The 14,933-nt window shown below is 37.7% G+C and overlaps 1 protein-coding gene across 1 annotated transcript; it reads left to right on the top strand.

Moving 5' to 3' along the window:
- The first annotated feature begins 9,084 nt into the window (after window positions 1–9,084).
- Window positions 9,085–13,011, top strand: znf706 (zinc finger protein 706). Its single transcript, XM_059349922.1, has 3 exons — window positions 9,085–9,230; window positions 11,043–11,188; window positions 12,153–13,011. The coding sequence occupies exons 2-3, from the start codon at window positions 11,054–11,056 to the stop codon at window positions 12,246–12,248; spliced, it is 231 nt and encodes a 76-aa protein (XP_059205905.1). The 5' UTR covers window positions 9,085–9,230; window positions 11,043–11,053; the 3' UTR covers window positions 12,249–13,011.
- Window positions 13,012–14,933: the final 1,922 nt, after the last annotated feature.

Raw genomic sequence — 14,933 nt, 5'->3', positions numbered from 1 at the left:
CTCTCTCTCTCTCTCCCTCTCCCTCCCTCTCTTCACTGTCTCTGTTCCACCTGGCAGGTAAAGCCGCTTTTGTCCCCAAACAGCCAATCACTCTCGCTTGTCTCGCGTTCAATTTGCACGCAGATTATAACAAATATCCACACATCCGGCTGCCAAGCATTATAATATTTGCCTTGGCTTGTTTTTAATGGCAGCGGGTCAATTTCGGCTGAAATTCTTTCACTGTGAAAAAGAGGTTTAAGGTGAGGGCGAGTCTGACGCTGATTGGCTGCTGCAAAATGAGCTTGGCTCTGATTGGCTGGCGGGGTCAGCGAGGCAGGTAGAGGCCCATCATCTGCTAGCAAACGAAAAGGGGGCATTGAAGGCACCATAAAAACATCAGTCTTGATTATATGTCTGTATTTACACATATGCATGTATGTATGTATGTATCTATACATGCAAAACAGGCAAAAATGATGAAACATATAGTACTTAATGATATATATATATATATATAGATATATAGATATATAGATATGTGTGTGTGTGTGTGTGAGTATTAATATAAAATGAATAACTATAATACTATTCCTTGCATATTGTATAATATTTCCTGAAAATTGTTCTTGCCTACATATAAAAATTAAAGACTTCTTCTGAACATCAGTGCCTCTAGATTTGATCATATGTATGTATTTATACATATATATGTATGTATATATGTATGCATATATTCACATACAAAAATATATATATTTTTAAATGCTATAAATAAATTAAGGAAAGAAATAACTCTTATGGTACTTATTTAAATTAATTTAAAATATAATAATAATAATAATAAATATTATTATTATAATAATAATAACAATAACACTATTGCTTTGTATATTGTATAATATTATTTATTAGTGTAATTTATTACTTGTCTTTTTTGTAATATTTTTATTATTATTTTTATATCTTTATTACCTGTATCTTAAGCTGCTGTGATGACTGAATTTCCCGGATTTCCAGGGTAAATAAAGTCTTAAAAAAACAACGTATCTTATTACCTGTGAATTGTTCTTACTTCAATAAAAAAAAGTTTTTCAAATAATCATGAGAATTCTCATACTTTCCCCTTATCTACACTTCTAGATGTGATTTTATTGTGAAATAATATCTTTAGAAAACAAGTGTGTTATGGCAGATTAGTATCCTCATACTTGGCCTCAGACTGACACACACACATCCACATGTTTTATTCATTTCACAGCCACAGATTGAACCCCCCCACACCCCTCTAAATGTTCATAATGACTTGTCTGTGAGTGTCTCTGTCTCAGGTAATCTCAGAGCAGACAGAAGGCAGGGAGGAGCCCCATCATTAGCTGACACAATGCCATTGTCCCCTTAATGAAACCATTGTATGAGGAGATCCTAGTGTTTGGGATTAACCTGCCAGAGCAAACAGTGTGTGTGTGTCTCTGTGTGTGTGTCTGTGTATCACACAATGGTGGAGCCGTGCTGAGATGAGATGCAACAATTAGCAGCCACTGACCCTAAATATTCACAATCAAATCAAATCAAAAATCAATCAAAATTACTTTATTTATCCCCAAGGGGAAATTCAGTTAGTCTGGTAGAATCTCTGTCAGAATGAAACAGAACTGATGGCTGTACGAGAGAAGGATCTTTTGTATCTCTCCGTCCTGCAACAGAGAGAGGAGCCGTCCACTGCTGTTTTTTTGGTCCATAAAAGTGTTGTGCAGCGGATGATCTGGGTATTTCAGGATGGCCTGGAACATGATGACAGTGCATCTCTCCACCACCTCCTCCAGTGTGTCCAACCTGGCTCCAACCACAGAACCAGCTCTTTAGACCAGTCTGTCCAACCGCCTTCATCTCTGTGTCTGATGCTGCCTCCCCAGCAGACTGCAGCATAAAACAACACGCTACCTGCACAGACTGATAAAACATCTGCAGCATCTTACTACAGATGTCCAGAGATCTGAGCTCCCCTTTTTGTAGAGAGTCTCAGTGTTTAGGGACCAGTCCAACTTATTATCCAGGTATACACCTGGAAACTTATAACTTGGCACCAACTCCATGTCCAGCCCACAGGTATTCACTGGCTGAAGGGGGGGCTTGAACCTGTGGAAATCTATGATAATTTCCTTAGTCTTAGATTGTTGTTGTTTTGATTTTTGTTGTTAATAGATGGTTTCTTTAATCACAGTTGAACATTTTGTGTTACAGCAGTTAACAATACATTTACAGCTATGAAAGTCTCAGTACTTCTACCACTACTACAGCAGAGATACATACAATTTATGCGGGAAAAATAAACTCCTCCCCAGCCGGATTTTCTGAAACGGTTGGGACATTCTTCCCAAACTGGTTTGATGTCTCATGGAGGTGTTTGCATGTCAAAATGTGGACCTTTTGCTTATGAATGCCTTCAGGCGATCTTTTATGGAAATCAAAAAAAAAAATGTTTCGGATTCAGTTAAACTGTCAGCCGTGTTGTGTGTGTGTTTGCGTGTGCGTGTAAAGGGCAAGCGTGTGCTGTGGATGATCACGACTATCCTCCCTTGTCTAATTTGTTTTACAGAGCACCTGGGCCTTGACTGGGCTCTGTGTGTGTGTTTGAAAGGAACTACTAGATAAATACAGGTGGGGTCCTTTTCTTCCAACAACACAGACAGAGAGATGAACAGCAGACTGACAGCACAGTAAGACAAATTAATTTAAAGTAGGAGAGAAAAAACATGAATATCTGATGTATCAAAGATTATTTCAACCTTAACTCAATTAACACTTTTATTATTTATTATTACTGGATTACTGAATGGGCCAACTGACCATTTGAGCAGATGCAAAACAACAGCAAAAAAAGAAAAAGTCAGAAATCTATCACAAACAGACACACAATGACTACAAAGACACACAATGCTGAAGTACCACAGAGAGACATGCAGCGACTACAAAGAGATAAAAAAGTATGACTAAAAGATGCAAGATGGCTACAGAGAGACACAAAACTACAAAAAAGACAATAAATGCCCATAAAGAGATTGGTAATTAGAGTACAGAGTGCAGCAAAACAACTACAAACACTTGCAAAATTACCACAAAGAGATACAAAATAATGTCAACCACATGCAAAACTAGCACAGCGAGAAATACTCCAACAGTGAGATGCAAGATGACTTCAAATAGGCACAAAACACATGCAGAATTAGCACAAAGAGCTCAAACAGAGAGATCAAAGCTAATAGAAAAAGGCTATAACTTCAAACAGACACAAAAGTGCCACAAAAATATGCAAAACTACCCGAGATGCAGACAATAATGAACAAATACTGGCCACAAAGAGATTCAAAATTACTTCTAAATGACTATCATGTATGGCAAACCAACTACAAAACAGATGCCATGCAACTACAATAACATGGAAAACTGACACAAATCGACACAAATCACTTCCGAGAAGACAAAAAAAATGAAAAGTAAAAGTAACAAAGAGAAGCAAAGCTACCTTGAAAATACAACGACAGCAAAGACACCAAAGTGCCACAGAAATATGCAGAATAGCTACAAAGAGACACAAAACAGCAACAAAACACATGCAAAACTACCACAGAGGGATGCAGAACAAAAATAAAGAGGCACAAAACAAAACATTTGCAGAATTAGTGCAAGGAGCTGAGAGGGAACAAAGCTATCAGACAAAGACAACAACTACAAAGAGACAGAAAAGTGCCACAAAACACATGCAAAACTGCCACAGACCGATTCAGAACAACAATAAAGAAACACAAACAACAAAAAAGACAAATAACATTCACAAAAAGATGCAAACTACCATAAAGAGATTCTAAACAAGTACAGAGTGCAGCAGAACAGCTACAAAACAGGTGCAAAGAAATTACAACAAGATGTAAAGCTGACAAAAAGCAACACAGATAAAATACAAAAGCATCCATGAAGACACAAAATAACTGTTATCAGTGCGGCTATAAGGGTGGTGGGGGGGCTTTATCGTGGTTGTGCCCAGAGACAAAATCTGTCCGTGCCCATGAATCATTACCTCTACTTAGAAAACAAAGTGAGAAGTATGTTTTGCTTGACTTAATCTAAATAATGGTTATCTATAAGCTCTCTCTCGTCTGTACCTTTCCCTACATGACTTCTCCCAGCAGGAATGTCTGCCATGTGACGGTATGACAGCTGAAATACTGCAAAGGCTAGCGTACAAGCTGCCACAAGCAGGCATGGGCATGACAGCAAAGTCAGGGGCCAAGAGCCACAGAATACCTTCCTCAGTGTGTGTGTGTGTGTGTGTGTGTGTGTGTGTGTGTGTGTGTTTGTGTCCCATTCTATGAGAGAGGTGAAAGGTGTATCCTACATACCTGGAGTTTTTTCGCAGGGAGAAGCAGCTTGTCTGGACTTGGCCAGGATTAGGTGTCAGAGTCTGACTGTTTGAGAACAGAAACTCACAGCTGGGACAGACTGGAGGAAGAGGAGGATATTATGACAAAAGATGTAGATTAATGGTTACTGGGCAGACTGCGGGCACATTTAAACCAATAAATAACTGGCCTCTTTATATAGATTGATGACAAAATAATGGAAAACCAACAGAAAGTGTAAAGTTGTAATGTGTTGGTTCATTTCCATTTCCTTTAAAGGTGCAATGTGAAAGATATGGCCAGATTTTTAGTTTTAAACATAAAAAAATATTATGCCAGCCAGCTGTTACAACAACAAATATGCAAATAAAACACAACGTTTAGCATTTAAATTGAAATATTTAATAATAAGAAAAAATCCCCTTTTTGATCAATCTGCTCGTAACTCAAGAGGAGCCACAAATTAACATTGTTTTATTTTAAGGGTTTAGGATATCCAACAGAACATTTTGCAATTGTCCTTCCGTACAGATTTTAATGAACAGATCCCTTTACTTTAGCCCTTCGATGCACAATAGTGAATGATACTGAATGATGAAATTCATTTATTGCAAAGATATAGAGCATAAAAACTCAGTTGGGTCACTTTTGACCCATGTTGTTACACTACAACTAATCTGTATACTGTATATGGTTTAAAACATATATTAGGCCATCCATAGTAGCTTTAAAACTTGAAAGCATTATCAGGGAGTAATTAAGGAGCCTTTTCTTTCGCTTTTTTTTTTTGTTAAAATTGTTAACTGTTACTTCACTAACCAAGTCCATGCCAATGCACATTTGTATTCTGAAAAGTTTAATGATCATGGAGAGCTGGAAAGAGAGTGAGAGGGGAAGGCAATGAATCAGGTGTGCATAAGTAGCCTACTTGCCCAGAAATGGGGCGTGTTTGAGGCATGGTCTTTGTTCTTGAACCTTGGTTTATAAAACTATGTTATTATTCATGCTGATAGTGTAGACTAATGTTGGAATGAGCCATTTGCTATTTATTTGTATTGAACTTCTATGACATTTGTGTCAAACTGACGTTGGACACTAACAGCCACAGTTGCGCCGGAGCTGCTGCTGTTAGTGAGGTTAGTGAGTGCTGTCACCACCTTCACAATCAGCCTCTGTCTGACCTGCTTATGTCTGCCCGACCCCAGACCTCGCCTCTCCTTCAGTTGCACTCTTCCTGGAGAAGTGTGTGTGTGTGTGTGTGTGTGTGTGTGTGCATGTGTGCTGAGGTAAGAAATTAACTTTTTTCCCCCTGAAGGCATGGTTTTCCCTCTTGATGTGATTTCTTGGAGCATCTCAGGGTCAGTTTTAATAAACCAATGAGAAAATACACTCACATTGAAAAAAAAGAAGCAGTTTGTAGCACTAAGTTTGGTTTTAACTTTTTCACCCTTGGAGACATGCAATAGACAGATAGACAGCCACTGAAATGCATCGTGTATACCAAATGAGGAGATAATGTATAACTTGAGGAACACGCCTGGAGAATTCAATAAGATCTTTTGTGGTTTTATAATGTTTATAACTGAATCCACAATGTAGTACTCTTTTTTTGCTCATCAGTATGGACTTCACCTGTTATGTATATGTCAATCTAGCTCATTAATAGTCGCTGCTATTTAGACCTGCCCTAGCCTCTATGACATTAAGGTCACATTGTACGAGGCCTCTGAGGGCTGCAGTGAAAGTAACCCACATGTGGATGTGTTGTGACTGTGTCACGCCGTGTGTACAGCCCGACTGGTCTGGCAACATTGTGGCATGTCGAGCCGGTGCAGCAGCAGCAGTGGACTGTGGCAGAACCTGTTGGTTTGGAAAAAAAGGGAAAACGTGAAGGGGGGGAGCAGCAGGGAGAGGAAGTGGCCAATAGGGAAGATGAAATCCAACTTCCTCTTCCTTCAACAGCCTGCAGAGAAACAAGGAGGTCACACAGCCACTGTTTCTCCCTCTCTGTGTGAGGTTTTGTTGCCAGACGAGTTTCTCTACCCTGAAATGCATCTCAACAAAATCTTTCTTGACCCTGGATTAACCTCTTGAAACTGGCTGGATATGTGGCCATGCAGTGAGAAACAGAAACTGCAAAAGATCATTGACAAACAAAAAGATTCTTCAAAAACAACTTGGCTGAGCCGAAACTTAAAATCCCTTGTGGCGGGAGGAAAGGACCCATAAGGGAGAAAAAAAAATCTCAGGCTGTCTGCAGCAAACCCCTGCTTATTCATACACACAAAGAACAGCCAGATAATATTCTCCTCCACTATTGAATAGCTGACACCTGGAAGATTTGTTTTCACACAGGCCCTAAGGCTGGACAACCTCACCCCAAGCCTCAGCTAGCAAGTCCCTGCACAACAACCTCCAGGGTGGGGGGGAACCTGAGCAATGTGTGCCTTTTGTCATTTTTTTCTCTCTTCTTTCTTTTTTGCTTTTTACCCCCTTCTGAAAGCATAATCACATCCTTCTCTCTTGAGAGATATTTCCCCTCTTCCACAAAAGACTGAAAGGATTGTCTCCCTTTTCTTATGCTGAGGAAGAAAAAAAAAGCAGGGAGGTGGAGGTGGAGGGGGGGCTGCAGACTTTTCTCACAATGATAAAATTTCTCTCAAGAAAGTCATGACACCAAACTGTCAGAAAGATGCCCAACACCAATTAGTGCTCAATAATAATAATAATAATAATAATAATAATATAATTTCCTTAAAATGTAATTAAATGTGAACTTAACATCATCATACATATGATAACACCCCATAATATAGTAACTTCACTAATTAACCTCTATTGAATTAATTATTACCTTAACTTTTTATGTGTTTCTACTACTTAAATTGCTTAACCAATAGCAATATTATACATATTTCAAAGGGTGTAGATTGTAAATTGTTGCCCCATTCCTTTCATTAAGTGTTTTTTAATCAAATTTATATTGAAACATTTTTCCACCCCTGCCCCTCAGACAACCATTTGTTATTACATTATTGGGAGCAACGAGATCTATAATGACTGTTAGTGAATAAAAATAGACATGTACACACTTCTCAGACTGACCTATTCTTCAGACAACTATGTTAATGCATCTTACAAACAGACAAATAAAAACTATGATGATATTCTTTACAGATTGATATTGTGATGTTACAAGGACAGCATGTGAGTCTTTGCTTCCTTCATGTGAGGACTGGAGTTGCAGTTATAATTTACATATTAGCTGCATTCAGTCAAATACAGAGCGGACGTGAACGGCTCCACTGTTCCCAAAACCAAAGTCACAGATAGAAGAGATAAGTATCAGATGCAGTCCTGTGAACCACAGCATGGTCTGTGTAAGCACACTGCAGCAGCATTTGTGTAACCGTGATTAAAAATAGATTCTGATAAATGCTAAACAGCCAGACAGGACAGATCTTACTGGGACAACAGTGCGTAAAGTAAATCTTATGATGATGATTCAGCTTCAGCCTTGTGGTCCAGAACATGTTCACACTCGATGCTGGTGACACAGCTAATAAATCCCACACTACACACCAGGAGATGCTAGCCTAACCTTAACCAATCTCACTCTTCTTGTAACCTTCGCTGGTTGGATCTAACATCTACAGCTGACTGATGTAGTCCCCATGATCCAGGCACAGGACCACATATATAGAACATTGTTGTTACATCTATGTGCAGGACGTTGGCAATGTCGCCCCCATGTGTAGGAGTCAGTTAGTACCTAACTGCATAAACTGGAATTAGGAGAAAGAAGAAGAAAGTGGAGATCAGGTTTTCTTCAAAATATAGTTGTTGTTTTTTATTAATGTTGTTTTTTAATTAATGATCTTGTATTTTAATCCACTGCTTTATTCATCATGCTTCTGTCATAAATTAGGAAGTGAAAGACAATTTATCATTTAATTGTTTGTGTCGTAGGTATTCACATATTTTAATTTATTTTATTTTATTTTATTCATAACCTCCATTGGTACAAGTGTGGACAGATTACATTACAAAAAAAGAGAGATTGAACATCATGCAAGAACATTTTCGTGCTCTTATCCTAACTTTCACTTACTTTATAAGTTTTTTGTTTTTTTTTAAACCGGAGGAGAGTTGGTTCTCCTAATTAATTTGTACAGTCCACTTAAGAGCAAATCTGTTTGTACAAGTGATTCTTAAATGAGGGCTATTGTTGATTTTACAAAAAAGTGCAGCATTAGTAGGAAAAGATAAACTTAAGTTTATTTACGTGTATTTTAAAGTATTTTAGTATTTTAGTATTTTAATAATTTAATCTAAAAAAATACAGTCAAGTGAATTTCCATACATCTTTAGTGGGACTAATAATACATCTTAAGAGTACTATGAGGTGCCTATAATGAAAATAACACACTTTTAGTACATTAAAAAAGTGCACATGGAAATATACTAGGTATACTTAAATTAAGTGTACTTCAAAGTACCGTAGTAAACCTGTGAATTCAAATAGTGTGCCAAAAAAAACAACTAGATTACATCACCTCTCCCGCGAATATTCACAACAATAATATTGATAAGTTATTTTCAGTTACCATTCCTAAAATCACAGTGTTCTGCTGCTCGTAACATACTTAACTTTTATTAAGTTTTAACTTGGTAACCATGGATAAAATAAGAACGTTTTCTTTTATCTTGTGAAACGGTGTATTTTATATTAAAACCGAATTAAACGAGTGTCTTTGAACGCAGCAGTAGCCTTCAGCTGTCTGTGAACAGAGCAGCTGTCACACTAGTGTGAGCGTCCTCTCAAACGACACGAACTGAAAGTTTTAACAGGTAAGAACGGGTGGGTTTTATTTTTATGTTAAAGGTTTAAGTTATAGCTAATACTTTTCCCGGTTAACGTTACCCACAGGTTAAAGGAAATGAAGGCTAGCCGGCTAGCTAACGCGATAGCCGGAGTGAGCTAAGGCTAGCACGAAGGCTAAGCTAACCCACGTTATTTCTCGAGCCAACATCGCGTTTAGTGCAGAAGAAACACCAAGTGGTGGCACCTCGATGACAAAAAAATAGCCAGGTGTTCAGCTCATGCGTTTGCCTCAATGAACCTAACAGAAAGACTTCGTCCAATCAGTAAACAAGTCGGTGGGGGTTATTAAATCCCAGACACAAACAGTGGCTAACGGTTAGCGTTAACTTGCTAATCTTGTTTGTATTCTCACCTTGTAGGACCAGATTGAAATCACTGAAGTTTCTAATTACTACTCTTCTTTAGGCTGTAAACACCAGTAAAACTAGTTTTTAAACCAGCTAGCTACATGTTGTTCACACAAGTTAACATACCGAGTGTTTTAGCAGGTATACCAGGTTTTTCATAAGCTAACCAAAGCTAGTTATCATTGCTGACAAACGGAACACTATTTATAGAAGTTACACTGAATGAGCAAAGGGGCAAAGTGGACAACATCTGGAAGCTCACAGACCGTCACCATCTTTACTAGACGGTGGTAATATGGGAGTTTCCACCATTAAAGTTTATAATTCGTTACAGGCCTCAATGTGGGTGTTGCATTAATGCTTGATAATAAGTCATTGTGCCAAAATCTTGGCCAGGGGCCCTTTAATAGCCACACTAGTAGTCTGCTTACTTAGGGGACATTATTGTAGTAATTCATGGACATAGACACCCTGCCCACATACAGTTACCTCTGTCCACCTAAACTTTATCAAGGAAAGATCTTGGTGAAAGTGACCTACGGGGAATACGTGCTGTACTGGAGGAACTGGTATATCCATCTGCACTGTAAAAATCCATATTTAATTGGCTGTGAGGACAAGAGAAAACTTGTTTCTGTCCCTGATACCTCTCTCTCTCTCTCTCTCTCTCTCTCTCTCTCTCTCTCTCTCTCTCTCTCTCTCTCTCTCTCAAATACCAATTGCAAGTCTGTAGCACAACCTGCCAAACCCGGTTCTGTTCAAAGAAACTGTGTTTTTCCACACTTTCATAGGAAGATAATGCAATTTAAAAATACAAATGCATGTTCCTCAAGGTTTCATAGAAGGCAGGAATCTACATATTTCTTACTCTTAGCCGTGCATAAACTACGTGTTGTGAACTTGATTTTATAATGCAAAAAGAAAAAAATATCCACCTTATCAATCGTCATTGCGAATGAGATAATAATCTGTTATTGGCTCGAACAAAATCCACATTGTTCCTCTCTACTTGAAGTCTTGTGTACGTTAAAGTTTTATAGCCCCGCCTGTGTTTCACCAGCAGTGCCTGCGTTTCAGTTCAGATAAAACTGAAGCTTTATCTTGTTTAGTTTGCCTGACCCTGGCAGACCATTGCTTGCACTAAACTTTCAGCTGCCTATAAGTAAGAACTTGCACTGGCCCTGCAGATAACTTATGGAAAATATTGAGAGAGCTGCCTGTCTCATAAACTATTGTGATGGTCTGTCACCCATACTATACCTTGGCTATCACAGTAAGCATGGTATTATGCAAGCTTTCTCTGTAGGCAGGGAAAAAAAACTATTAACAGACTTTTACTAACTGACTTGTTAATGGTAGATGTCTACCAGCAATAACACTGATGTTTATCAATAAACATTTAGTCCTTCGTTGTTGCTTTCCCCTCTTTAGGCTTCGCCAGAATGGCACGTGGGCATCAGAAAGCTCAGTCGCAGCAAAAAAACGCCAAGAAACAGGCGGAGATGAAGAAGTCCAAGAGTCACGATCAGAAGACCGCAGCCAAGGCAGCGCTTGTGTTCACCTGCGCTGTGTGCAGGGTGAGTGGGAAGCCTGAACTCATTCTAGAAGTCGACACTAATTCTGCTGCCGTTTGGTCTAGAGATGCACTGATTGCAATTTTATTGGCTGATTCAGATTTTTTTCTTTCTCAGAACTATAATTGAAAGCATCCACAAACATTTAAATCAAAACTTTTCTTTCATGGAAAATGTAACTGTATAATGTATGTTCATCTTTGTGAATGTGGTAACTATCTGTGGTGTCTCTGCACGATGTGAAACCATTTGACTGGCAAAAAATTGTATATATGAGACTGAACATGCTGATTTAGACCATTGCCAGATTGATCGGTTTAAGTCTCTGTTTAAGCCTGCCACGATAACTGCATTTTGTTGGGTGATGTATTGCCCCAGAAATAATTGAAATCAATAATTACACTTTTTAAATTGACATTTTAAGACTATGTTGACCACAATAATGCAAGTAAACCTTCTCAAAAAACAATAAACAATAAACGTTTAATTTTTAACAATATTCAAACATTGGAATTGCAATGCAAAAAAAGAAAAATCCTCCATAAATAAAATAAAACAAAGACATCGGACGATAGGGCTGAAGCAGCGCGACTAGAAAAGACAGCAAATCGTGTCTCAGCATGTTTATTTTCTGTTCATTCCACTTCGATGATGTGAAAAAATCCTTGGGCACTGCACCCAAATCTTATAATGGTCAGGAAACCCTGATGTTTTTCATATATCATGTTGGTTAAAAATCAACACGCAACATTGTACTATATGTAAATATGTTCTCAATAATTTTTGTTGACCTTAAGTTAATAACATAGATATTGTGACAGGCCTTTCTCTGGTTTGGTGTCTTTTTAGGTTTGTATAATGTCCTTTGATCACTGAGAAGCTTTATTTTTAGAAAATACAATGACCTCTGCTACTTCCGTACAAAAAGTAACACAATATTTGTTGAATGTGTTGTCCCTTCCTGCAGTCCCAGATGCCCGATCCAAAAACCTTCAAACAACACTTCGAGAGCAAGCACCCGAAATCCCCTCTGCCCCCCGAGTTGGAGGGAGTGGAGGCATAAACGGTCCACCTGAATACCAAACCCGATTTCCTTCAAGGTCCAGCCCAAACTCTGCACTTGTCTCAGTCTGACAGCAATGGATGATTTGATGTAACCAACATGAAGCAGTTATCTTCATTTAGGCTTTAACAGGCCCGGTTGCCTTTAACACAATGCTTCTTCCCATCAAGCCCTCTTTTTTTCTCTTGTGTTAAAATACATGCAGGGCTAAATTTAAATGCCGGTTTTAATTTCAAGGCCACTGAAGACCTGAACGACCCAGGAACAATCCAAGTGTGGCGCACTGCCCTGATGTCTTGTGCACATAGGTTAGGACATACATTATCAGATTAATCCTTTATCGCAAATACAACACATAAGGTAAACACATAAACAATACGTGGGTTTGGCTTGGGTGGGATAATTATGATTTTAATTACAAATGGCAATGACAAACGTGACCTCGTCTATTTTATTTGTGCTTTGAATTTATCTTTGAGATTAAATCAAAATGGGGCTGTTATTTGTTTTCTTATCAGTTGGATAAGAAATGCCACCACAGCGCTGTCTGCCATGTGCTACTGCTGTCTTTAATCCAGCTAATCATCGTTTCATGTTGAGTCACAAAAATGTGAAATTTTGCTAGCCATTTCCAAGCTGCTCCATGGATTGTTAGCTAATAAAATTTTACGGGAGCGCATCAGCAACCTGTGTACGCTTGGAAAATGAATGAATGCTCCAATGATGTATTATAGCATTTTATTAAATTTTACTTTGTTGTATATTTGCGTGTCTCTTTGAAGTGTTTCTTTTCTTCAAATGACAAATTTGTTTATTTAGGATGCAACCTTATTACTCCGTTTTAAAAGCAAAAGTTGTTTCTTTAACTTTTATTAGCATCTAATAAACATAACGCATAACATTCAGATGTTGAGGAAATAAATAATTATTTGTTTTTATCCATTCAGAGAAATGTGCTTAAAACAAAAGTGAAGTTATCAGTAAATTGCAAATAACAGAATTAACTGAAAAAAGGAATCATGACATGTTGCCCTATAAGAAAAAAGACCACTAAAATATGCAAAATTATCAGGATTTTGTTTAAAATAATCCAGATTATATCTGAGATTTATTCAATCAAGAGCCTTATTGTTGTCGCTGAAAGGAGGATTTAGAGTAATTGTCAGCAGACAAGAAAAAATAAAAGTATCTTGCAGAGTACTGTTTCAGTTGAAAAGGGTTACATGTTCGACAAAAACAAGAACACCAGTGGTCGAAACGGTTATTCAAATTTAAAAAAAACAAATGTATCTGATGTTGAACCTGATACCAACTGTTAAAAAAGCCTTGCTTGAGCCAAGCTGTTACAACAGGAAAATGAGTCAACTGCAGCACTGTCTAATTGATAAAAACATAAGTCACTCAAACAGCTCAAGATAAAGTTTTTTTTTTTACCCTTTTTCTTTCACAAAAAGCATTAATTTCCAGTAGTCCCTTTTTCCTGCTGTGACAGATGCATCAGTTCTCAGCCACCACGCCTGATGTCAGATTTAAAATGCATATAATACTTATTTCAACACATTGTACACATTTACTCATAGACAACTTTTCCAGATGTGGAAGATGTATTGTCTTTCCATACAGACAAAGAAATAACCACAGCATTGCATTTACTGGTGTTACAAGATTACCTTATATTCACTGTTTTTAAAAAGGGCCACAAATGACTCATCTTTGTCACAACTGAGCCTGAAAAGAAAAAACATCTTGTTTACCTTTTTATTTTGAGTATTCAGGAAAACAGAAAAATATACTCAGTGCAATGCTGCCTGTTTATTTATTTTTTTTGGTGGTTTGAGCAGCTCGACTAAATGAGTCATAGCCCACATTGTTCCTCTGTCTCCTCAAACACAATCCACCTCCTTCTTTCCATCTGTAAACTTGTGAGTTAAAAAACAAACATGTTCATTCATACAAAAAACACTCGCGTCTGCTGGATGTCCTTTTGTGCGTTAAGGCCTTTCTGTTTTGATTCAAGCACAGATGGACTGACAGGCAAAAGAGGAGCACTTGCACAAAATGAATTAGCTGGATTAATTAGGTGAAGGAATTAATTAGACTCCCACCGGCGATAGATCATCTATTTTCAGACACGTATTTCAGTTTGAAGAGATGAAAACAACCGAAGCAAGAGAGCACTCACTGTACTGACGATAAGGAACACTGTGGGGGTTTTTTTTACTTTAAAAAGAAAACATGTTTCCATCACTTTAGGCTTTTTGATAGTTCCACTTCTCCAGGTGCCTGGTTTACCTTCCTGTTTATCTACTTTTTTTCTCCTTTTTAAAAAAATCTATTTTTTCTTTTCAGGAAAAACAACCCAGGGTTCTGAAAAATACAATCAGTCAGAACTCCAAAAAAATATTCTGCATGCATTGTAGTACATTGCCAAACAAATCTAGAAATTATAACAGAAAATAAAGAATATATTAAAAAAATTAACATAATGAATATCTAGTATCAGTCAATTGCTGATCATCATCAAATCTAGGATGAATAATTTAAAAAAAATTAAGAAAGCTATATAACACCATTTCTAAATCACGGCAGGTATTTTTTTCTGCATCAAATGTGTAAGAAAAAGTTTTCAAAGCTGCATATATTGGACACATGGAGATATACGCAGATGCAGTTAGATAGGCTATC

The sequence above is a fragment of the Centropristis striata genome, chromosome 14 (assembly GCF_030273125.1).
Source record: "Centropristis striata isolate RG_2023a ecotype Rhode Island chromosome 14, C.striata_1.0, whole genome shotgun sequence".
NCBI lineage: Eukaryota > Metazoa > Chordata > Actinopteri > Perciformes > Serranidae > Centropristis > Centropristis striata.
The sequence above is the reverse complement of the archived record's forward strand: the minus strand, read 5'-3'. Positions and strand labels throughout refer to the sequence as shown.